General features: G+C 49.5%; 1 protein-coding gene across 1 annotated transcript in view; it reads right to left on the bottom strand.

The window, feature by feature from the left end:
* Nucleotides 1-2,205: 2,205 nt before the first annotated feature.
* The window catches only part of LOC119919753 (tesmin-like), a 44,611-nt gene continuing 20,924 nt past the window's right edge, over nucleotides 2,206-25,892 (bottom strand). The window contains exons 8-10 of the mRNA XM_038740421.1: nucleotides 11,503-11,605; nucleotides 3,732-3,889; nucleotides 2,206-2,481 (exon numbers count right to left, since the gene is read on the bottom strand). Of these exons, the coding sequence (XP_038596349.1) occupies nucleotides 2,319-2,481; nucleotides 3,732-3,889; nucleotides 11,503-11,605 (424 nt within the window). The 3' untranslated portion in view covers nucleotides 2,206-2,318. The remainder of the gene's footprint in view (nucleotides 2,482-3,731; nucleotides 3,890-11,502; nucleotides 11,606-25,892) is intronic.

The raw sequence follows: 25,892 nt of genomic DNA, 5'->3' as shown, positions 1-25,892 counted from the left end.
GGAGGGAAGGCATTCAAGGCCAGGGGGAGGATTGTTGTTGTGTTGTACTCTCCCAAGCGCTCTGCACACGGTAAGTGCTCAACAAATATAATTGACTGACTAGGGGCCAGGTTGTGTGAACAAACAGAATAAGGTGACAGGATTTCACATAGAAAGGGCCTCCTGGGGGTTGTCCTGGAAGGTTAGGGACAGAGGGAGAACTAGCATTGTTTCACTAGAATTTGTTAGTTGTTGGATGGCTTTACCCAGAAAAAAGCATGTTTATAACAGAGTTTTAAACCACATCTTCTATCTTTTCTGGAAACACAAAGAAATGAACTTGTGACAACTTCCGTATTATCTAACACTTTTATTTCAATCATAGCCATAAAATTGAAACATCTGAACTTTACAAGCGGTGGGTGGATTACTATGTCCCCTCGTATCTCTAGCCTCTTGAGAGGCTCTACGGGAAACCAGGGCGATGCTTTCCCAGGGACGTTTGATTTCCCTTGCCATTCCCCATGCTCTTGGGGTGGGAGCTGGTGCCTCGCAGTTGCAGGGAACCGCTGAAACCCGGAGGAATGCCAAACTGAGTTTGATATTGCCTCAGCATCACCTTACCTGGTCCCGGAAGAGAACGGAGTTATTCCAGTTAGGGGCTTGGACCATGTTTTTCTATTTGAGGCCATTAGCCACTTGAACCGCATTTCTTTCTCCTACGGAACTTTAACAAGCTACTTCCATTAACCAATCCCACTTGCTTGCTGGTGCCAATCTATGTGCTTCCAACAGCAATAATGCATATCAAAAACAATGATTAAATGACTTGGGAAAATGTAACCCTTTTCCAAATACGTGCAGAGATTCCAATCAAGAATCAGCTGCTGGAACGAGTGTGATTCCAAGCCACAGTTCCCTGGAGGAGTTGCCATTAGTATCTGCAGACTTTGGAAGGTGCCCTATAAGATCAACCCCCATGGCAGTGCTGACCTAGACATTAGGGAGGGACCTCACCCAATTTCTCGAGCTAGGGCAGGGAGCAAATGAGGTGGAGCGAGAGCAGAGCTGTTTTCTGGGGTGGGAGAACCGGGCAGTCACCCAAGACCACCGATATTAAGGGTGGGTCCTGTACTTCCTGTTCCTTCGGGGACAATTAGCTGGACTCAACGTCCCTCAGGCTTGACTTGAACTTGGACCAGAACTACTGCAGAGGCAACCCCCACTGCTGGTCTGGCCACCTGGGGGTTGGGGGGAGGTGGGTGGTGGCTCACCCAAGGCAACCACAGATCTAGAATCGGTTCTGGGCTGGAGATGGGGGAGGTCAGAATGGTAGGAAAAGAGGGATGGAGGGGTGATGGTCCAACTGGGGAAAATCGCTGGTGGGACCCGCCCACCCCCAGGACCAAGGTGTCATCGGCCCGACAGGGCCAATGATGAGCCAGCATTTCAAAGTGGAGCTGCTGGGACTCCTATTGATAGGGAAGTTTCAGAACCAGGGAATGAACACAGATGAATGAATTGGACCATTTGCAAGGCCATTTTCCCACAGGCTTGAGAGGCAAACAGAACCTCAAGATCTCCTGTGAGCTCTGGGTATCTTCTGGCTCCAGAGGGAAGCTCTGGCCACACGCGCTCCAGATCAGCCAAGAGCCAGCCTTGCTCCGTACCCCATCCAAAACCCTTTCCTGGATCTTGGCTTAGGGTCCACTTCCAAGGACCCTGCTCCTAGGGAGTCAACAGCCCGCCAGAGCTAAGAGGCTGTGGCAGTCCCGGAGGAGCCTCCGAGGTGCTCCTGTGGCCACAGGAGCTGTGGCAAGAGAGGAGAGCAGTGGTCTGGGCCACGGTCTTGAGAGACTTGGTCCAATCACGTGACTGCCAGCCGGGACCGAGCGCCTTGCAGACTGGCCAGCCGGCCCGAGCACAGATAGCACCCGCTGGGCTTCGTTCCCTGAGTGGCCCCGTTGGTCAGCGGCCATTCCAATGGGTCTGACCAGGAGTGTAGAGAGTGACTGAGCCCATCTCCCTCCAGAACCCTGGGGGGCTGGCGGGTGGCCCAGTCTGGAGACCGTCCGGGAGGCGCTCCTCCCCATTGAGGAAAGCCTTCCTCTGCTGAGACTCTCTGGGAGGAGGCCTCGAGAGCTGCCAGAGGGCAGGAAATCCGAGCACAGTGCTCCGCCCCGGGAATTATGCCCCTGAGGCCTTTGGGGCAGGGCTTGTCTGAGAATCATGTGAAACTAACAACTTATCAAATATCATCAGGCTTTCTGATCTCTGATGTCCTCTTCACCATAAACCGTATTCGCCTCTCCACCACTCCAAACCTTCGGGGGACTCAGCTACATATGGAAGATCTGCGATACACATTTCCCAAACTCCTCCAGGATCAACTGCTCTGCTACATGCTTTGGGTAGTTTGCTTCCTCAGCCTCTTGCCCCCGGGCCAGAAGTCGAACACAGGTGGTTTCCACTGCTTCCCAGGAGATGCACAGTGGGGGTGACCTGTCAGAAACCAACTGGTTACATGGCTGGCATTTGAAACACACACATGAGGAAAAAATGCCTAGAACACCGACCAGATGAGCGATTCCTGCAAGCGCACATGTCTGACGCTGAGTTCCTGAAACTCAACGAGGAGAGTGGCACCTCACAGAAAAGATTTTCCTTTCCCCTTGAGGCACTGGGTACCAGGAAGTCTGCAGGCTTCCTGGCAGCCCCCTAGCAGGTTGGAAACATCCTAGGAATCGCCCATCTGTGAAAGGACCAGAAAACTCAAAACTCAGAAAAACCCTATTGTACAGAGCAATGCTAGCTGACTTAACATGTCCTCTGGCTGCTAAACCAGCTCTCTTGGGCAGGATTTATATTAATGTCTGTTCCTCACCCTCCACCCCCCCAGATTATAAGATCGTTGTGGGCAGGGAGTATGTTTGTTTATTGTTATATTGTATTCTCCCAAGCATTTAGTACAGTGCTCTGCACACAGTAAGTTCTCAATAAATATGATTGACTGACTCACTCACTCTCCTAAAATCTGGGTTCCTCCAGAGATGCCTAGCCAGATGTTTTTGAGGTCGATCCCCCCCGCTAGATTGAGAGCAAGGAATCGTGCCTACTCTACTGTACGCTCTCTCCCCAGTGCCTAGGACAGTGTTCTGCACAACAGTAAGCACTCAAGAAATAACCACCGATTGCCAGACCTAGGTCCTGGGAGGTTTGCTTCCTTGCAGTGGCTTTAATGAGGTAACAGAAGGTTTGCTCCAGAGAGGCCCCCTGCTCTGCATGAACTGCACCCTAGCACTACGGCCTTGGGTCATAATTGAGGTAGCTGGGCACTTGGGGCAGGGGGTGGCTGCCAAACCCTGGTGGAGTCACCTGCCCCGGGCGATGGCCTCGGTAGAAAGGGATTACTGGGGACGCCAGAAGACGGTGAAACGAGCATGCTCCATGTGACCTAGAAGGGGCTAAAAGGGAGCTTCCCTCAGCCGGCCGCATCCACGAAGACATCCCTGAAAGAGGGACAGCAGTCAGCTCTGCCCAAGGACAGACAGACACACAGACAAAGAGACAGACCCAACGCGCGGGAACCGAAGGACTGTACATCGGAGGACAAAGCACGTTCACATGGCAAAGAGTTTGTTGGGTGGCCAGCAAAGGCCAGTGGAATGCCAGACTGGGCAGGTCCCCTGAATCCCAGGTCAGGCCACTTCAACCTTCTTCCTTGATCTGAGCAAATATTTCAAGGTGCCTACCCGTGATTTTCATCTTTGGAAAGTTCTGCAGTCTCGGGTGATGAACTAAGATTGCTGCCTTCGTAACTCATAGTCGCTGCAGAGTTTGAATTGTTGGTGAGTACTTTTTGTGGGGGACTGCTATTGTCATGTTTGCCACCAGTGTACGTAGTTTTGGCCTAACAACACAAAATAACAGAATTAACTGAAAAAGTTGAGGTTCTTTTTTTTCCTTCAAAAACAAACAGAATCAATTTTGCATCCTCAGTTTTATCGGATTTGGGTGGTGGGAAGAGGAAAAGGTGAAAGGAGAAGAGTTCTATCAAACTAGCTGAGATCCCTGAACATTAATGGAATTTTATTGTTCCCTTCTCCCCCACTCCGCCCCCAGCCATCTTCTCTCTTCTCTCCCTACCCCTTCGCACCTCTCCCTGGCAGCTGTCAACTTCACAGCAGGCCAGGTTACATTTGTTCTAAACCTGACCTCTGATGCTTGGCTGAGCAGGAGAAACGCTGTCCCCCCTCCCCCCACCTGCCCAATGACACCTGAGCTCCAATTGACCCCTGCTCCTGCCCAGGCATCAGTGGATCCAACTATGGTATTTACTGAGAGCTCACTGTGGGCAGAGCTTACTGGCTACTTTGGGAAGGACCCAAGCAGCAGCAGCAGCAGCAGGGCAACTGAGGCCTTCTCAACTTGTAGAATGTGAACTGCCGGAACTGCGGCTGGGAATTCTGTGCCTGCTGGTCCTTTCTTTCATATTTCTGGTTGCTTTTCCTCCTAGATCTGTCACCAACCCCCATCCCTCCACTCCTTCTTCTTAGATCGGGAACCCCTAGGGGGTCAGGGGCTCTCCTCAAAGACTTCCCATGGTTATCCATTTATCTTCTCAAACAGGAATTCCTGACCCCTGGTTCACCACCAGTTCTGTCCATTACGCTGCAGCACAACACCCCTCGGCAATTCTTTACATCCAACTGCCGCCTTCCTGCCGTGCTCGCCCCGCCAGGGCCTCGTGCATGCTGGGCTGTGCAGGATTTCAGCAGTAACAGGGTGCAGCCTCTCCAGAATTTAGAATTTTGGGGAGCTTTGGACATGACTTGACTCTCAATGCTCTGGATGGCAGCACCTTTGCCACTGGACCTGTTGGACTCTGAACTTTTATGCTGTTTTGGGTTTATTTTACTTCACCTTTCCTTTCGTGTCTGACACCAAATCCTTTTCCACCACATTTTCAGATTGGGAGCCCCTGGGGGGCCAGGGATTGTCTCTTTCTCGTGCCTGGGTAATTGGCTTTTCTCAGAGCTAAGTACCGTGCTCTGCACACAGTGAGCACTTAAAAAAGACTGTTGCTGCTGCTGCTGCTGCTGCTGCTGCTACTACTACTACTACTACTACTACATCATCCTTCCACCTCATCTGTTACTTCCCAAATCACAATCTTCATTCCTTCCAAACTCACTCCTAACTATAGCCCACTCTCATCTCGCCTGCCTCCAAACTGTTTTTCTTTTTTCTTTTTTATGGTATTTGTTAAGCGCTAACTATGTGCCAGGCACTGTATTAAGTGCTGCGGTAGACACGAGCAAATCAGGTTGGACACAGTTCATATTCCACATGGGGCTCGCAGTCTTTATTCCCATTTTACCGATGAGGTAAATCCTCCTCACCTGCCTTCCCTTCCCCACACCCCCTCTCTGCAAAAATTTTCCATTCCCCCCCAGAGACCTCCGGTCCTTCAACCCTCTCCAATTTTCCAAAGTCATCATTTCCAATTTGGTTTCTGTATCCAACCTACCTTCTCTTGACTCCTTCAACTCCACCCTCTCCTCCAAACTCAACTCTCTCACTCCCCTCTCCCATTGCTGATCTCAGACTACCAACCCGCAGGCCTGGATCACCTACACAGTCCACTTCCTCTGCTTTTATGCTTGAGCTGTGGGGCACTGCTGGAGGAAATGCAGACATCAGGCCAATGGCCTCCATCTCAAACTCATCTTCACCTGCTATAACTCCGCCCTATCTTCCATGCAGCAACAACACTTCTCCAGCCTTATTGACTCCCACTCCCATTGCCCATGCCAGCTGTTTCAGACTTTTAGCTAATAATAATAATAACGATGGTATTTGTTAAGCGCTTACTATGTGCCAAGCACTGTTCTAGGCACTGGAATAGACACAAGGTAATCAGGTTGTCCCACGTGGGGCTCACGGTCTTCATCCCCATTTTAAAGATGAGGTAACGGAGGCACAGAGAAGTTAAGTGGCTTACCCAAGGTCATACAGCAGACAAGTAGCAGAGCTGCAATTAGAACCCACGTCCTCTGACTCCCAAGCCTGGGCTCTTTCCACTAAGCCATGCTGCTTCTCTCCTCAAACCCCTGTCCCCTTGCCTCTCCCATCTCTTGCCCCGAGTGAACTTTTCACCTATTTCATTGACAAAATTGAAACCATCCTCATTTTACTGATGAAAAAACTGACCCCAGAGAGATTCTGATTTACCCAAGGTCAAATGGCAGATAAGCGCCAAACCTTTCCCAACACCCTGAGTCATATCAACCCAACAGCCACCTTTATCACTTACATATGTATATCAAGTTTTGCAGCTAGTCAAGCAATCAATGGTATTCAGTGCTTTCTGTGTTCTAAGCACTTGGGAGAGTCCAATTCAATAGAGTTAGTAGGGACAATTCCTTCCCATAAGGAGCTTACAGACTAGAAAGGGAGACAGACATTAAAATCAATTACAGATAGGGGAACTGAGATAGTACCCAAACCCTGACTTTCCCATCATTGTAGACAGCACCACCATCCTTCCTGTCTCCCAAGCCCATTACCTTGGCAATATCCTTAACTCCTCTCTCTCATTCAACCCACATATTCAATCCATCACTAAATCCTGTCAGTTTGACCTTCACAACATCACTGAAATCCAGTGCCTGGCACACAGTAAGCGCTTAACAAATACTATCATAAGTAAAATCCACCCTTTTCCTCTCCATCCAAACTGCTACAACTTTAATCCAAGCAGTTATCCTATCCAGGCTTGATTACTGTATCAGCCTCTTTGCTGACCTACCTGCCTCCCATCTCTCTCCCCACTTCAGTCCATACTTCACTCTGCTGCCCAGATCATTTTTCTACATTCGGACCACGTTTCACCACTCCTCAAGGACCTCCAGTGACCATCCACCTCTGCATCAAACAGAAACTCCTCACCATCGGTTTCAAAGCACTCTTTGCACATAGTAAGCGCTTAACAAATACCATCATTATTATCATTATTATCACCTTGCCCCCACCTGCGTCACCTCGCTACTCTCCTACTGCAACCCAGCTTGCCCACTTGGCTCCTCTAATGCCAACTTCTCACTGTATCTTGATCTCTTCTATCTCACCCTCTCACCCACATCCTGCCTCTGGCCTGGAACGCCCTCCCTCCTCATGTCCAACAATTACTTCACCCAACTCAAAGCCTTACTGAAGGTACATCTCCTCAAAGAGGCCTTCCCTAGCTAAACCCTCCTTTTCTCTTCTCCAATTCCCTTCTGTGTTGCCTTGACTTGCTCCCTTTATTCATTCCCTCTCCCAGACCCACAGCACTTTTGTAATAATAATAATGGCATTTGTTAAGTGCTTACTATGTGCCAAGTACTGTTCTAAGCACTGAGCACTGTTCTAAGTACATATCTGTATTTTTATTTATTCATATTAATGTCTGTTTCCACCTCTAGACTGTAAGCTTGTTGTGGACAGGGAATGTGTCTGTTATACTCTTATACTGTACTCTCCCAAGTGTTTTGCATAGTGCTTTGTACACAGTAAGCGCTCAATAAATATGAGCCCACTGTGGGGTAGGGACCGTCTCTATATGTTGCCAACTTGTACTTCCCAAGCGCTTAGTACAGTGCTCTGCACACAGTAAGCGCTCAATAAATACGATTGATGGATTGATTGATTGATTGGCTGACTGACACCTCCTCCAAGAGGCCTTCCCTGACTAAGCCCTCATTTCCTTTTCTCTCACTCCTTTTTGCGTTGCTCTGACTTATTCCCTTTATTCATCCCTCCCTCCCAGACCCACAGCACTTATGTCCATATCTGTAATTTTATTTAATTACATTAATGTCTGTCTCCCTTTCTAGACTGTAAACTACATGAGTAAACTCCTTGAGTAAACTCCAGAGAAACAGCATGGCTCAGTGTAAAGAGCATGGGCTTAGGAGTCAGGGGACATGGGTTCTAATCCTGCCTCTGCCACTTGTCTGCTGTGTGACCTTGGGCAAGCCACTTAACTTCTCTGTGCCTCAGTGACCTCATCTGTAAAATGGGGATTAAGACAGTGAGCCCCATGTGGGACAACCTGATTACCTTGTATCTACCCCAGCACTTAGAACAGTGCTTGGCACATAGTAAGCGCTTAACAAATACCATAATTATTATTATTATTATTGTGGGCAGGGAATGTGCCTGTTATATTGTACTCTTCCAAGCTCTTAGTACAGTGCTCTGCATACAGTAAGCACTCAATAAATATGACTGACTGACTGACTGGTGTGGGGCTGGTGGTGGGGTGACTATCGAGTGCTTACAGGGTACAGATCAAGTGAATACATGATGCAGAAAGGAGGGTGAATAGGAGAAATAAGGGCTAAATCAGGGGAAGCCTCTTGAAGGAGATGTGATTTTAGGAAGGTTTTGAAGGTGGTGAGGGCAGTGGTCTGTCAGATGCGAAGGAGGAGAGGGTTCTAGGCCAGAGGGAAGATGTGGGCAAGGGTTAGCAGAGAGATAGATAGATAGTTATATTGCCAACTTGTACTTCCCAAGCGCTTAGTACAGTGCTCTGCACACAGTAAGTGCTCAATAAATACGATTGATTGATTGATTGATTGATCATGGTACAGAGAGTATAGACTGGAGTTAGAGGAGCGGAGTGTGCAGGCTGGGCTACAGTAAGAGATCAGTGAGGCGGGGCAGGAGGGAGCAAGCTGTGTGCTTTAAAGTTGCTTGTAAGGAGTTTCCGTTTGACGGTCAACCACTGGAGGTTCTTGAGGAGGGGGAAAGATGTCGACTGCTTGGTTTTTATTTAGGAAAATGATCCACCTCTCCACTTGTCATCAGCAGAATCAACATGAATTTTGGAGTCTGAGATCTTAGAAGACTTAATCAATTTTAAAAGCATTATAAATATATTCTCCTTTCAACCTCTTGGGTACCTGACCCTCTTCTTAGACCTCACTGTTCATTTTTTATTTCTCTCTCTTTTATGGTATTTGTTAAGCGCTTACTATGTGCCAGGCACTGTTCTAAGGGCAGGGGTAGATTCAAGCTAATCAGGTTGGACACAGTCCCTGACCCACATGGGGCTCCCAGTCTTAACCCCCCATTTTACAGATGAGGTAACTGAGGCCCAGAGAAGTGAAGTGACTTGCCCAAAGTCACACAGCACACAAGTGGTGGAGTTGGAATTAAAACCCAACTCCCCCCACCAAAAGTTCGATCTGGATCTTTTTGGTTTGGGATTAGTGCTGTATCAGCCTCCTCTCTGATCTCCCATTCTCCTGTCTCTCCCCACTTCAGTCTATACTTCACGCTGCTGCCCGGATCATCTTTGTGCAGAAACGCTCTGGGCATGTTACTCCCCTCCTCAAAAATCTCCAGTGGCTACCAGTCAACCTACGCATCAGGCAAAAACTCCTCACTCTCGGCTTCAAGGCTGTCCATCACCTCGCCCCCTCCTACCTCACCTCCCTTCTCTCCTTCTACAGCCCACCCCGCACGCTCCGCTCCTCTGCTGCTAATCTCCTCACCGTGCCTCGTTCTCGCCTGTCTCGCCTTTGACCCCCGGCCCACGTCCTCCCCCTGGCCTGGAATGCCCTCCCTCCGGACATCCGCCAAGCTAGCTCTCTTCCTCCCTTCAAAGCCCTACTGAGAGCTCACCTCCTCCAGGAGGCCTTCCCAGACTGAGCCCCCTCCTTCCTCTCCCCCTCCTCCCCCTCCCCATTCCCCCCGCCTTACCTCCTTCCCCTCCCCACAGCACCTGTATATATGTTTGTACATATTTATTACTCTATTTATCTTACTTGTACATATTTACTATTCTATTTATTTTATTTTGTTAATATGCTTTGTTTTGTTGTCTGTCTCCCCCTTCTAGACTGTGGACCCGCTGTTGGGTAGGGACCGTCTCTATATGTTGCCAACTTGTACTTCCCAGGCGCTTAGTACAATACTCTGCACATAGTAAGTGCTCAATAAATATGATTGAATGAATGAATGAATGAATGCTGGAGTCCAATAGTCTCAATCAAGCAAGTTGGGTTCACTTCCTCCTATTTGTGCTGTAATAATAATAATAATGATAATATGGCATTTGTTAAGCACTTACTATGTGTGAAGCAGTGTTCTAAGCGCTGGGGGGGGGGGTTACAAGGTGATCAGGTTGTCCCACGGGGGGTGCACAGTCTTTAATCCCCATTTTTCCAGATGAGGTAACTGAGGCTCAGAGAAGTTAAGTGACTTGCCCAAGGTCACACAGCAGACATGTGGCGGAGCCGGGATTCATGACCTCTGACTCCCAAGCCCCGGCTCTTTCCACTGAGCCATGCTGCTTACTTCAATAATAATTAATGATCATTATAGTATTTGTTAAGCACTTACTGTGTGCCAAGCACTGTACTAAGTGCCAGGGTAGATACAAGATAATCACATTGGACACAGTCCCTGTTCCAAGTGGGACTCACTGTCTAAGTAGGAGGGACTTCAATATCTGGCTCCCCCCCTAGACTATAAGATTCTTAAGGGCAGAGACTATATGCCAAGCAATAAACTTAGTGCCCTGCACTCAGTAAATGCTTATTGACTGATTGATTTTAATTAATATTAGAGAAGCTGCGTGGCCTAGTGGACAGAGCAAGGGCCTGGGAATCAGAAGGACCTGGGTTCTCCTCCTAACTCTACCACTTGTCTGCTATGTGACCTGGGGCAAGTCACTTCACTTCTCTGGGCCTCAGTTACTTCACCTGTAAAATGGGGATTGAGACTGTGAGCCCCATGTGGGACAGGGACTGTGTCCAATCTGATTAGTTTGTATCTACCCCAGCACTTAGTACAGTGCCTGGCATAATAATAATAATTGTGGTATTTGTTAAGCCTTTATTTACTAAGTGCCAGGCACTGTACTAAGCGCTAAGGTAGATACAAACTAATCGGGTTGGACATAGTCCCTGTGCCACGTGGGGCTCACAGTCTTAATCTCCATTTGACAGATGAAATAACTGAAGCCCAGAGAAGTGAATCGACTTGCCCAAGGTGACAGAGCAGACAAGTGGCAGAGCCGGAATTAGAACACAAGTCCTTCTAACTCCCAGGCCCCTGCTCTATCCATTAGGCCACACTGCGTCCCATTTGACATATAGTAAGTGCTTAACAAATACCATAAAAAATGACCCTACTTGCCAATAGGTAGTTGAGAGGATATGTTCATCAATGACTCCCCAAAACCCTTGCCCGGCAGATGTTGCGTGGATAGGGGGCACCAAAAAACTGAAAACTACAATAAAATCCCAAATGTTTTAGGTGAGTACAATTGAAAATGAGGGGCAACGTCCCCTCGAACGCCCCAGTCCGCCAGATGCACATGAGGGGAAATGCTGCTCAAGATGCTCTCCAAGGACCCTGGACCTTGCATTCAAGGGAAAGACAGGGCCCTGGAGGTGAAAAAAAATCTCAGGAACCTAAATCATGCTTGTTGTGGGTACTTCTTAAAGAAACAATAAACTGAAATCTTACCTTAATGGCTTCATTTTCTCCAGTGTTGCAATTCAGATTGTCATAAAAGATGTAGCAGCTGTCGTTGTTGTGCAAGTCACCATTGGCAAGACAATCGCAGCCCCTATCAATAAGACACTAATGAATTAAATTTATTAAGCACTAGGTGTCGCAGACTGAGGAAGATGCAAAATAACTGAATTAGACACAACTCCTGTCCAATATGGGGCTCACAACCTAAGGAGAGAAGACAGGTTTCTTATCCTCATTTTACAGATAAGGAAAGCGAGGCTCAGAGAAGTTAAGTGACTTGTACAAGGTCTCCAAGCCCCCTACACTTTCCATTAATCCACACTGCCCCTCTATACTCTATAAAAGCCAAAGACCCCAGTGTTGAGAGCTAAAGAGCTCATAGATACCTTAAATATCCAATTCTGAGCCCTGGCAGAAAACCTGCTCCATTTTGGGGTAATCATGTTGCAAAAAAGGGACATTTGTGTTCATAAAATCAAGAGTTATGTGGTATAGAAGGCTATCACTTTACTGGTTACACAGCTACGCAGCTCAATAAATCAGTCAATCAGTGCTATTTATGAAATGTTTACTGTGTGCAGAGCACTGTCTTAAGCACATGGGAAAGTAGAATAAAACACGTTGGTAGACACGTTCCTTGCCCACAAGGCATTTACAGTCTTGGTGGGAGATAGATGTTAATATAAATTACAGTTAGGGGAAATGGGAAAGCATAAAGATACTCATTCAATTGTATTTATTGAGCACTTACTGTGTGCAGAGCACTGTACTAAGCGTTTGGAAAGTACAATTCAGCAATAGAGACAATTTATTCATTCATTCAATCGTATTTATTGAGCGCTTACTGTGTGCAGAGCACTGCACTAAGCGCTTGAGAAGTACACGTTGGCAACATATAGAGACGGTCCCTACCCAATAACGGGCTCACAGTATAGAAGGGGGAGACAGATAACAAAACAAAACATGTGGACAGGTGTCAAGTCATCAGAACAAATAGAATTAAAGCTAAATGCACATCATTAACAAAATAAATAGAATAGTAAATATGTACAAGTAAAATAAATAGAGTAATTAATCTGTACAAACATATGTACAGGTGCTGTGGGGAGGGGAAGCAGGTAGGGTGGGGGGGGATGGGGAGGATGAGAGGAAAAGGGGGCTAAGTCTGGGAAGGCCTCCTGGAGGAGGTGAGCTCTCAGTAGGGCTTTGAAGGGAGGAGAGAGCTAGCTTGGCAGATATGTGGAGGGAGGGCATTCCAGGCCAGGGGGAGGACGTGGGCCAGGGGTCGACGGTGGGACAGGCGAGAACGAGGCCCAGTGAGGAGGTTAGCGGCAGTGGTGTGGGCTGGGCTGTAGAAGGAGAGATGGGAGGTGAGGTAGGAGGGGGTGAGGTGATGGACAGCCTTGAAGCCGAGAGTGAGGAGTTTTTGCTTGATGCGTAGGTTGCCAGGCAGCCACTGGAGATTTTTGAGGAGGGGAGTAACATGCCCAGAGCGCTTCTGCACAAACGTGATCTGGGCAGCAGCGTGAAGTATAGACTGAAGTGGGTAGAGACAGGATGGGAGGTCAGAGAGGAGGCTGATGCAGTAATCCAGTCGGGATAAAATGAGAAATTGAACCAGCAAGGTAGCAGTTTGGATGGAGAGGAAAGGGCGGATCTTGCAGAGGTGAGACCGGCAGGTTTTGGTGACGGCTTGGATGTGAGGAGTGAACGAGAGAGTGGAGTCGAGGATGATACCAAGGTTGCGGGCTTGTGAGACAGGAAGGATGGTAGTGCCATCCACAGTGACGGGAAAGTCAGGGAGAGGGCAAGGTTTGGGAGGGAAGATGAGTTCAGTCTTGGACATACTGGGTTTTAGATGGCGGGCAGACATCCAGATGGAGATGCCCTGAAGGCAGGAGGAGACACGAGCCTGAAGGGAGGGAGAGATGTCGGTTTCCTTCTCGCCCCACAATGTCGCTTTCGCACTATCCCTCCTCCCCCTTCCCTTTCGTTCCCTTCCTTTGAAGCCCACATTATTCGCCTCTACCATCCCCTCCAGATTCTTGTAGCCGTCATCTACCGCCCTCCCGGCCCCAATTCCAACTTCTTTAACGACTTTGACCCCTTCCTCACCTTCCTTCTCTCCTTCTCCATGCCCACTCTGATCCTCGGAGACTTCAATATCCACATGGATATCCCTAACCACTCCTCTGCCGCCCGCCTTCTATCTCTCCTTGATGCTGCCAACCTCTTCCTCCACCCCACCTCACCCACTCACCAACTTGGTCATACCCTCGACCTCATCATCTCCTACCGCTGCACTGTGTCCACTCTCACCAACTCTGTAATCCCTCTCTCTGATCATAATCTTCTCACCTGCCTCCTCACTCACACTCCTTTCCCCTGTAAATCCGTATTACTCCCTCACAGAGATCTCCGCTCTCTGGACCCCACCCATCTTTTAGAGCGCCTCACACCCCACCTCGCCGCCCTCTCCTCTCTACCCAGTCTTGATGATCAGATTACTGCTCTCAACTCTACCCTTTCTACTCAGCTAGACTCGCTCGCTCCCCTCTCCCTTCGCCGCTCTCGTACCACTAACCCACAGCCCTGGATCACTGCCACTGTCCGCCTCCTTCGCTCTTATGCTCGAGCTACCGAACGCTGCTGGCGAAAGTCTAAACACCATGCCAACCTCGTTCACTTCAAGTTTATCCTTTCCTGCCTTAACTCAGCCCTCTCTTCTGCCAGACAAAACTATTTCTCCTCCCTTATTGACACCCATGCCCATCACCCCCGCCAGCTCTTCCGTACATTCAACTCCCTTCTCAGGCCCCCCGGTTCCTCCCCCTCCTCCTTCCCTCACCCCCAACGATCTGGCCTCCTACTTCATTAACAAAATTAAATCCATCAGGTCCGACCTCCCCAAAGTCTCTTCCCCACTTTCTCCAACCCCCCCCGGCTCTCAACACTCTCTGCTACTCTCCCATCCTTCCCAGCGGTATCCTCAGAGGAACTCTCCTCCCTCCTCTCAAGTGCTACTCCGGCCACCTGTGCTTCTGACCCCATTCCCTCTCATTTTATGAAATCCCTCGCTCCATCCCTTCTCCCCTCCTTAACTTCCATCTTCAACCACTCACTCTCCACTGGTTCCTTCCCCTCTGCCTTCAAACATGCCCATGTCTCTCCCATCCTAAAAAAACCCTCTCTTGACCCCACCTCACCTTCTAGTTATCGTCCCATATCCCTCCTACCATTCCTTTCCAAACTCCTTGAACGAGTTGTCTACACACGCTGCCTAGAATTCCTCAACAACAACTCTCTCCTCGACCCCCTCCAGTCTGGCTTCCGTCCCCTTCATTCCACGGAAACTGCCCTCTCAAAGGTCACCAATGACCTCCTGCTTGCCAAATCCAACGGCTCCTACTCTGTCCTAATCCTCCTCGACCTCTCGGCTGCCTTTGACACTGTGGACCACCCCCTTCTCCTCAACACGCTATCTGACCTTGGCTTCACAGACTCCGTCCTCTCCTGGTTCTCCTCTTATCTCTCCGGTCGTTCTTTCTCAGTCTCTTTTGCAGGCTCCTCCTCCCGCTCCCATCCTCTTACTGTGGGGGTTCCCCAAGGTTCAGTGCTTGGTCCCCTTCTGTTCTCAATCTACACTCACTCCCTTGGTGACCTCATTCGCTCCCACGGCTTCAACTATCATCTCTACGCTGATGACACCCAGATCTACATCTCTGCCCCTGCTCTCTCCCCCTCCTTCCAGGCTCGCATCTCCTCCTGCCTTCAGGACATCTCCATCTGGATGTCTGCCCGCCACCTAAAGCTCAACATGTCGAAGACTGAGCTCCTTGTCTTCCCTCCCAAACCTTGTCCTCTCCCTGACTTTCCCATCTCTGTTGACGGCACTACCATCCTTCCCGTCTCACAAGCCCGCAACCTTGGTGTCATCCTCGACTCCGCTCTCTCATTCACCCCTCACATCCAAGCCGTCACCAAAACCTGCCGGTCTCAGCTCCGCAATATTGCCAAGATCCGCCCTTTCCTCTCCATCCAAACCGCTACCCTGCTCATTCAAGCTCTCATCCTATCCCGTCTGGACTACTGCACCAGCCTTCTCTCTGATCTCCCATCCTCGTGTCTCTCTCCACACTTCATGCTGCTGCCCGGATTATCTTTGTCCAGAAACGCTCTGGACATATTACTCCCCTCCTCAAAAACCTCCAATGGCTACCGATCAATCTGCGCATCAGGCAGAAACTCCTCACCCTGGGCTTCAAGGCTGTCCATCACCTCGCCCCCTCCTACCTCACCTCCCTTCTCTCCTTCTACTGCCCAGCCCGCACCCTCCGCTCCTCCACCGCTAATCTCCTCACTGTACCTCGTTCTCACCTGTCCCGCCATCGACCCCCGGCCCACGTCATCCCCCGGGCCTGGAATGCCCTCCCTCCGCCCCTCCGTCAAGCTAGCTCTCTTCCTCCCTTCAAGGCCCTGCTGAGAGCTCACCTCCTCCAGGAGGCCTTCCCAGACTGAGCCCCTTCTTTCCTCTCCCCCTTGTCCCCCTCTCCATGCCCCCGTCTTACCTCCTTCCCCTCCCCACAGCACCTGTATATATGTATATATGGTTGTACATATTTATTACTCTATTTATTTATTTATTTATTTATTTATTTTACTTGTACATTTCTATCCTATTTATTTTATTTTGTTGGTATGTTTGGTTCTGTTCTCTGTCTCCCCCTTTTAGACTGTGAGCCCACTGTTGGGTAGGGACTGTCTCTATCTGTTGCCAATTTGTACTTCCCAAGCGCTTAGTACAGTGCTCTGCACATAGTAAGCGCTCAATAAATACGATTGATTGATTGATTGATTGAGAGAGAGCAGGGGCAGAGATGTAGATTTGGGTGTCATCAGCGTAGAGATGATAGTTGAAACCGTGGGAGCAAATGAGTTCACCAAGGGAGTGAGTGTAGACAGAGAACAGAAGGGGAACAAGAACTGACCCTTGAGGAACCCCTACAGTAAGGGGATGGGAGTGGGAGGAGGAGCCTGCAAAGGAGACTGAAAATGAACAGCTGGAGAGGAGAACCAGGAGAGGACGGAGTCCGTGAAGCCAAGGTTGGATAGCGTGTTGAGGAGAAGGGGGTGGTCCACAGTGTCGAAGGCAGCTGAGAGGTCGAGGAGGATTAGGATAGAGTAGGGGCCGTTGGATTTGGCAAGAAGGAGGTCATTAGTGACCTTTGAGAGGGCAGTTTTGGTGCAGTGTCGGGGGCGGAAGCCAGATTGGAGGGGGTCAAGGAGAGAGTTGGCGTTGAGGATTTCGAGGCAGCGGGTGTAGACAACTCGTTCTAGGAGTTTGGAAAGGAATGGTAGAAGGGGAGGTGGGGTCAAAAGAGGGTTTTTTTAGGATGGGGAAGATGTGGGCATGTTTGAAGGCAGAGGGGAAGGAACCAGTGGAGCGTGAGCGGTTGAAGATGGAAGTTAAGGAAGGGGGGAGAGGGAATGGGGTCTGAAGCACAGGTGGATGGAGACTGAGCCCCCTCCTTCCCTTCCCCCTCCTCATCCCCCCCGCCTTACCTCCTTCCCTTTCCCACAGCACCTGTATATATGTATGTACATATTTATTACTTTATTTATTTTACTTGTACATATCTATTCTATTTATTTTATTTTGTTAATATGTTTTGCTTTGTTCTCTGTCTCCCCCTTCTAGACTGTGAGCCCACTGTTGGGTAGGGACCGTCTCTATATGTTGCCAACTTGTACTTTCCAAGTGCTTAGTACAGTGCTCTGCACACAGTAAGCGCACAATAATTACGATTGATGATGATGATTTCGTGCCAGAGGTAGGATGTGGGCCAGGGGTCGACATCAGGACAGGCAAGAACGAGGTACAGTGAGAAGATTAGCACCAGAAGAGCGGAGTGTGAGGGCTGGGATGTAAAAGGAGAAGGGAGGTGAGGTAGGAGGGGGCAAGGTGATGGAGAGCTTTGAAGTCAATGGTGAGGAGTTTTTGCTCGATATGGAGGTTGATAAGCAAACACTGGAGATTTTTGAGGAGGGGGGAGATATCATCATCATCATCATCAATCGTATTTATTGAGCGCTTACTGTGTGCAGAGCACTGTACTAAGCGCTTGGGAAGTACAAGTTGGCAACATATAGAGACAGTCCCTACCCAACAGTGGGCTCACAGTCTAAAAGGGGGAGACAGAAAACAAAATCAAACATACTAACAAAATAAAATAAATAGAATAGATAGGTACAAGTAAAATAAATAAATAAATAGAGAAACAAATATGTACAAACATATATACATATATATAGGTGCTGTGGGGAAGGGAAGGAGGTAAGATGGGGGGGATGGAGAGGGGGACGAGGGGGAGAGGAAGGAAGGGGCTCAGTCTGGGAAGGCCTCCTGGAGGAGGTGAGCTCTCAGTAGGGCCTTGAAGGGAGGAAGAGAGCTAGCTTGGCGGAGGGGCAGAGGGAGGGCATTCCAGGCCCGGGGGATGACGTGGGCCAGGGGTCGATGGCGGGACAGGCGAGAACGAGGTACAGTGAGGAGATTAGCAGCAGAGGAGTGGAGGGTGCGGGGTGGGCTGTAGAAGGAGAGAAGGGAGGTGAGGTAGGAGGGGGCGAGGTGATGGACAGCCTTGAAGCCCAAGGTGAGGAGTTTCTGCCTGATGCGTAGGTTGATTGGTAGCCACTGGAGATTTTTGAGGAGGGGAGTAACATGCCCAGAGCGTTTCTGGACAAAGACAATCCGGGCAGCAGCATGAAGTATGGATTGAAGTGGGGAGAGACAAGAGGATGGGAGATCAGAGAGAAGGCTGATGCAGTAGTCCAGACGGCATAGGATGAGAACTTGAACGAGGAGGGTAGCGGTGTGGATGGAGAGGAAAGGGCGGATCTTGGCAATGTTGCGGAGCTGAGACCGGCAGGTTTTGGTGACGGCTTGGATGTGAGGGGTGAACGAGAGAGCGGAGTCGAGGATGACACCAAGGCTGCGGGTTTGTGAGACGGAAAGGGTGGTAGTGCCGTCAACAGAGATGGGAAAGTCAGGGAGAGGGCAGGGTTTGGGAGGGAAGACAAGGAGTTCAGTCTTGGACATGTTGAGTTTGAGGTGGCAGGCAGACATCCAGATGGAGATGTCCTGAAGGCAGGAGAAGATGCGAGCCTGGAGAGAGGGGAAGAGAGCAGGGGCAGAGATGTAGATCTGGGTGTCATCAGCGTAGAGATGATAGTTGAAGCCGTGGGAGCGAATGAGGTCACCAAGGGAGTGCGTGTAGATCGAGAACAGAAGGGGACCAAGCACTGAACCTTGGGGAACCCCCACAGTAAGGGGATGGGAGGGGGAGGAGGAGCCTGCAAAAGAGACTGAGAATGAACGACCGGAGAGATAAGAGGAGAACCAGGAGAGGACGGAGTCTGTGAAGCCAAGGTCAGATAGCATGTTGAGGAGAAGGGGATGGTCCACAGTGTCGAAGGCAGCTCAGAGGTCGAGGAGGATTAGGATAGAGTATGAGCCGTTGGATTTGGCAAGCAGGAGGTCATTGGTGACCTGTGAGAGGGCAGTTTCCGTGGAATGAAGGGGACGGAAGCCAGACTGGAGGGGGTCGAGGAGAGAGTTGGTGTTGAGGAGTTCGAGGCAGCGCGTGTAGACAACTCGTTCAAGGAGTTTGGAAAGGAATGGTAGGAGGGATATGGGGCGATAACTAGAAGGTGAGGTGGGGTCAAGAGAGGGTTTTTTTAGGATGGGAGAGACATGGGCATGTTTGAAGGCAGAGGGGAAGGAACCAGTGGAGAGTGAGCGGTTGAAGATGGAAGTTAAGGAGGGGAGAAGGGATGGAGCGAGAGATTTCATGAGATGAGAGGGAATGGGGTCAAAAGCACAGGTGGCCGGAGTAGCACTTGAGAGGAGGGAGGAGAGCTCCTCTGAGGATACTGCTGGGAAGGATGGGAGAGTAGCGGAGAGTGTTGAGATCCGGGGGGTTGGAGAAGGGGGGGGAAGTGACTTTGGGGAGGTCAGACCTGATAGATTGAATTTTGTCAATGAAGTAGGAGGCCAGATCGTTGGGGGTGAGGGAAGGAGGAGGGGGAGGAACCGGGGGCCTGAGAAGGGAGTTGAATGTATGGAAGAGCTGGCGGGGGTGATGGGCATGGGTGTCAATAAGGGAGGAGAAATAGTTTTGTCTGGCAGAGGAGAGGGCTGAGTTAAAGCATGAAAGGATAAACTTGAAGTGAACGAGGTTGGCATGGTGTTTAGACTTTCGCCAGCAGCGTTCGGCAGCTCGAGCATAAGAGCGAAGGAGGCGGACAGTGGCAGTGATCCAGGGCTGTGGGTTAGTGGTGTGAGAGCGGCGAAGGGAAAGCGGAGCGAGTGAGTCTAGCTGAGTAGAAAGGGTAGAGTTGAGAGCAGTAATCTGATCATCAAGACTGGGTAGAGAGGAGAGGGTGGCGAGGTGGGGTGTGAGGCGCTCCGAAAGATGGATGGAGTCAAGAGAGCGGAGATCTCTGTGAGGGAGTAATACGGATTTACAGGGGAAAGGAGTGTGAGTGAGGAGGCAGGTGAGAAGATTATGATCAGAGAGAGGGATTACAGAGTTGGTGATGGTGGACACAGTGCAGCGATAGGAGATGATGAGGTCGAGGGTATGACCAAGTTGGTGAGTGGGTGAGGTGGGGTGGAGGAAGAGGTTGGCAGCGTCGAGGAGAGATAGAAGGCAGGCGGCAGAGGAGTCATCAGGGATATCCATGTGGATGTTGAAGTCTCCGAGGATCAGAGTGGGCATGGAGAAGGAGAGAAGGAAGGTGAGGAAGGGGTCAAAGTCGTTAAAGAAGTTTTAAGTGGGGCCGGGAGGGCGGTAGATGATGGCTACAAGAATCTGGAGGGGGTGGTAGAGGTGAATAATGTGGGCTTCAAAGGAAGGGAACGAAACGGAAGGGGGAGGAGGGATAGTGCAAAAGTGCCCAGCACGTTTCTGTAGGAAGATAATCCAGGCAGCAGGTGAAGTATAGACTGAAGTGGGGTGAGGCAAGAGGTTGGAAGGTCAGAAAGGATGCTGATGCAGTAATCCAGTCGGGATAGATATTTACGTAAGTATTGTGGGGCTGGGGGTGGGGTTAATATCAAGGGCTTATGGGCTACATAGCCAACTTCATAGTTAATGCAGAACGGTAGTGCAGAAAGGGGAAGGTAAAGGGCTTTGTCTGGGTAAGACACTTGGTGGAGATGTGATTTTAGGAGGGTTTTGAAGGTGGGGAGACCAGTGGTCTATTGGATATGAAGGGGGTGGGGATTCCAGGGTAGCGGGAGAACTTTGGCAAGGGGTCGATGGCGATACAAAAGAGATTGAGGTACAGAGAGTAGGTTGGCATTAGAGAAGTGGAGCGTGCAGTCTGGGTTGTAGTAGGAGAGTAGTGAGGTGAGGTAAGAGGGAAAGAGCTGATTGAGTGCCCTAAAGCTGATGGTGAGGAGCTTCTGTTTAATGCGGAGAACAACCATTGGAGGTTTTTGAGTAGTGAGAGATACAGACTGAATGGTTTTTCAGAAAAATGATCAGGCAGCAGAGTGAAACATGGACTGCAGGGGGGAAAGACAGGAAGCAGGGAGGTCAGCGAGGAGGCTGATGCAGTAGGCAAGGCAGAAAATGATGAGTGCTTGAATGGGTCTGGTAGTAAAAGTAGCATTTAATAAGTGCTCACTGTGTGCAGAGCACTGTACTAAGCACTGGGAAAGAATACACAGGTGGGTAGTAGACACTGTCCCTCATCAATTCCTAGTAGTTTAGTTGGAGAGGAAAGAGAAGATTCTAGAGATGTTGTGAAAGTGTTCATTAAATATGATTGATTGATTGAAACAAATTCAAGTCTCCCCCATTTAAAAAAAGAAAACAACTTTATTGACCCCGTTGCTCCTTCCCAGCTGAGATACTGTGGCACTTCTTCGGTGGTCCAGGGGTTGAGAACGAGGCTCTGTAGGCATTCATTCATTCATTTGTATTTCTTTGGTGCTTACTGTGTGCAGAGCAGTGTACTAAGTGCTTGGGAGAGTACAATAGAACAATATACAGATACATTCCCTGACCACAACAAGCTTACAGTCTAGAAGGTTTAAGCAGGCTGTCCTCTCCCTGCTCGGATTTATTTGTTAAGCACTTACTATGTGCTAGGTACTTTCCTAAGTGCCGGAGTAGGTACAAAGTAATCAGGCTGGACATAGTCTAGGTCCCACACGGGCCTCAGAGCCTCAATCTGCATTTTACAGGTAATAATAACCGCATTTGTTAAGTGCTTATTATGCGCCAAGCACTGTTCTAAGCACTGGGGTAGATATCACGTAATCAGGTTGTCCTACTTGGGGCTCACAGTCTCAATCCTCATTTTCCAGATGAGGTAACTGAGGCACAGAGAAGTTAAATGGCTTGCCTAAGGTCACACAGCAGACGGTGGAGCTGGGATTAGAACCCACGTCCTCTGTCTCCAAGCCCATGCTCTTTCCACTAAGCCACACTGTTTCTCTAACCTAGACCCAGAGAAGTGAAGTGACTTGCACAAGGTCACGCAGCAGACGTAGTGAAGTCAGAATTAGAACCCAGGTCCTTCTGACTCCCGGGCCTGGACTCTTTCCACTAGGCCACACTCTTCAACTGCTCGGAGATCTTGGCAGGTTTGCCATCGGGTCCCGGGGCTCTGCCAATTTTCCCCGGCTCCGATGGCTGCAGTGTTGGCCTCGGGAGTTGGGTCACATGCCAGGTCTTGGCCCGTCAGAAAGATTCCTGGGTTTGGAAGGGCCTTGTCTCCCGTGGCCGGAGGTGTAAGGGAGGGGAGCATGAAATGACGTGGGCATCCGTCTCTCGGGGACTCCTTCCCTCGCCTCCTGGGATGGGGCTGGAGCCGCCTCCCACGGCTGTAAATCTCAGGCTGTGGGACATCTTTAATGATGTGCGGAAGTTCTTGGTTTCATGGAAGTGTGCGTAGGCCTGGAATCCTTCTGCTTTCTTCCCACCACTTTTGCGCACATTCCTTAACTTGACTAGCGTGCCACAAAGCAGGTTTAAGCCTCATTCCTGGGGCTGCAAAATCCTGGGACACTGCAAAAGAAGCAGCACGCTTCTTTTGCCGAGAAGCAGCATGGCGTAGTGGATGGAGCATGGGCCCGAGAGTCTGAAGGTCATGGGTTCTAATCCCGGCTCTGCCACTTGTCTGTTGTGTGACCTTGGGCAAGTCACTTCACTGCTCTGTGCCTCAGTTACCTCATCTGTAAAATGGGGGTTGAGGCTGTGAGCCCCACATGGGACAGGGACTGTATCCAACCAGAGTTGCCTGTATACAGACACATACTGTACACTGTAGTAAGCACATAGTAAGAGCTTAATAAATACCACAAATATTATTATTGTTATTATTATTAACAATGATGATAATAATAGAAGCTTTCTAGTGCAGTAGTTGTTTCACTGTACAAGCAAAGCCTAGTATGTACGTTCAAAAACTGTCTAAAAAAACACCTTAAACTTCTAATACTTCCTGATGTCACAGGGATGACACATCTGATGGAGGTGAGCCTCAGTAGGCACAAAGAATGGCCTGGGTTGTGTCTTATTTTCTATTTTTAGTCAAATTTTTTATTTGATCTGACACTTTTTTAGGCTGGGGGGAGGGAGGTGTTAGGGGCAAAGCTCTCTGTGGCACTGCTGCAGGAGAAAGTTGTCTCAAAATAAAAAGGCCTAGTAAATGACTATTCTATCGGCGTGACATTTCATGCAGGCCCGTGATGAAGGTCTCTGACAAGCTAATGCTATCCGTGGCATCAGTACCCCCTGAGTGGCACCTTGGGTAACTTCTGTGTCCATATTACCAGCAGAAGCCAGTTACGATCTTGCTCTCGCAACATCCTCCCTGTCTCCCAAGCCCGTAACCCTTGGCGTGATCCTCAACACATCTCTCTCATCCAACCCACGTACTCAATCTCTCACCAAATCCTGTCAGTTCTACTTTTACACCATCTCTAGATTTCGCCCTTTCCTCCCCATCCAGACTGCTACCACACTGATCTACCATGGCCTAGTGAGCGGAAAGAGCCTGGGATTGAGAGTCAGAGGACCTGGGATCTAATCTCAGCTCCACCACTTGTCTGCTGTGTGACCTTGGGCCAGTCATGCCACTTCTCTGGGCCTCAGTTTCCCCATCTGTAAAAACAGAGATTAAACCATACTCCCTCCTACTGAGACTGTGAGCCCCCTGTGGACAGGGACTACGTCCAACCTGATTATCTTGTATTTACCCCAGGGCTTAGTACCATGCTTGGCACACAGTAAGCACTTAATACCTCAATAATCATTATTATAATTATTGATCCAAGATCTTATTTCCCACCTTGCTTACTGTATCAGCCTCCTCGCTGACTTCCCTGCCTCCTGTCTCTCCCCTCTCCAGTCCATACTTCATTTGACTGCCCGGATCATTTTTTCTAAAAGAGCTGTTCAGTCCATGTCTCCCCACTGGCCCAAACCTCAAGGGGTTGCCCACCGATCTCCACATTAAACAACAACTCCTTATCATCAGCTTTAAGGCACTCAATCAGCTTGCTCCCTCTGACCTGACTTCGCTGATCTCATACTACAACCCAACCCGCACACTTTGCTCCTCTAACGCCAACCTATTCCCTGGTACCTTGTTCTCATCTATCCCGCCCACATCCTCCCTCGGGCCTGGAACTCCCTCCTCCTTCAGTGAGTCAGTCAACTGTATTTATTAAGTGCTTGCTGTGTGAAGACCACTGTATTAAGCACTTTGGAGAGTACAATATAACAATATAACAGACACAGTCCAGAATCCAGTTATGATCTTGCTTTCACAACACCCTCCCAGTCTCCCAAGCCCATAACCTTGGCATGATTCTCAACACATCTCTCTCATCCAACCCACACATTCACTCTCTCACTGAATCCTGTTAGTTCTACTTTTACAACATCTCTAGAATCCACCCTTTCCTCTCCATCCAGACTGCTCACAATGAGCTTACAGTCTAGAGGGGGAGACAGACATTGATAGAAATAAATAAAATAACAGATAGGTACATAAGTGCTGTGTGATTAGGAGGGAGGATGAATAAAGGAAGCAAGTCAGGGTGACGCAAAAGGGAGTGGGAGAAGAGGACAGGAGGGCGTAGTCAGGGAAGGCCTCTTGGAAGAGATGTGCCTTCAATAAGGCTTTGAAGTTGGGGACAGTAATTGTCTGGCAGATATGAAGAGGGAGGGCGTTCCAAGTCAGAGGCAGGAGGTGGGCAAGAAAGAGGTCGGCAGCAAGATAGGCAAGACTGAGGTACAGTGAGTAGGTTGGCATTAGAGGAGCAAAGTGAGCGGGCTGGGTTGTAGTAGAAGAGTAGCATGGAGAGGTAGGAGGGGGCAATGTGATTGAGCGCTTTAAAGCCAATAGTGAGGAGTTTCTGTTTGATGCGGAGGTGGATGGGCAACCACTGGAGGTTCTTGAGGAGGGGGAAACATGGCCTGAACGTTTCTGTACAGAAACGATCTGGGCAGCAGAGTGAAGTATGGATAGAGTGGAGAGAGACAGGAGGCAGGGAGGTCAGCAAAGAGGATGATATGGTAATCAAGATGGGCTAGGATAAGTGCTTGGATTAACGTGGCAGCAGTTTGGATAGAGGGGAAAGGGTGGATTTTAGCGATGTTGTGAGGGTTGAACCAACAGGATTTAATGATGGATTGAATATGTGGGCTGAACGAGACAGAGGAGTCAAGGACAACGCCAAGGATACAGGCTAGTGAGATGGGAGGGATGGTGGTGCTGTCCACGGTGATGGGAAAGTCAGAGAGGAATGGAAGGAGGGAGATGGGGCGATAACTGGAGGGAGCCGCGGGGTCAAGGGAGGGTTTTTTCCGGATATAGACCTCCAGTCTCCCCACCTTAAACACCCTCCTCAAACCACAACTCCTCCAAGAGGTCTTCCCTGAACAAGCCCTCATTTCCCCTATTTGCCCTGCCCTATGTGTCAACTATGCACTTAGCTGTGCATCCCTGAAGCACTTTGATACCTGAGTCCCACAGCGTTTCCATCGACATCCTTATAGTCTGCAATTTCCCAGACCTGAGATTGACTTTAATGTCTGTCTTTCCCTCTAGACTGTATGCTTGTTGTGGGCAGGGAACACGTCTACCAATTCTGTTGTGCTGTACTCTCCCAAGCGCTTAGTACAGTGCTCTGCACACAATAAGCGCTCAATAAATACGACTGATTGATTGATTTCACCTCTCCCACGTGTCTCCCTTTCTTACTCCCCCTATTTGTTCTTTCTCTTTCTTCCTCTAACTCTTTTTGACTTCCCCGATCCCCCTTCCTACTCCCTTTGCCATCCCAGGGTACCAAGCTC

This window comes from Tachyglossus aculeatus, chromosome X1 (assembly GCF_015852505.1).
Source record: "Tachyglossus aculeatus isolate mTacAcu1 chromosome X1, mTacAcu1.pri, whole genome shotgun sequence".
Classification (NCBI taxonomy): domain Eukaryota; kingdom Metazoa; phylum Chordata; class Mammalia; order Monotremata; family Tachyglossidae; genus Tachyglossus; species Tachyglossus aculeatus.
The sequence above is the reverse complement of the archived record's forward strand: the minus strand, read 5'-3'. Positions and strand labels throughout refer to the sequence as shown.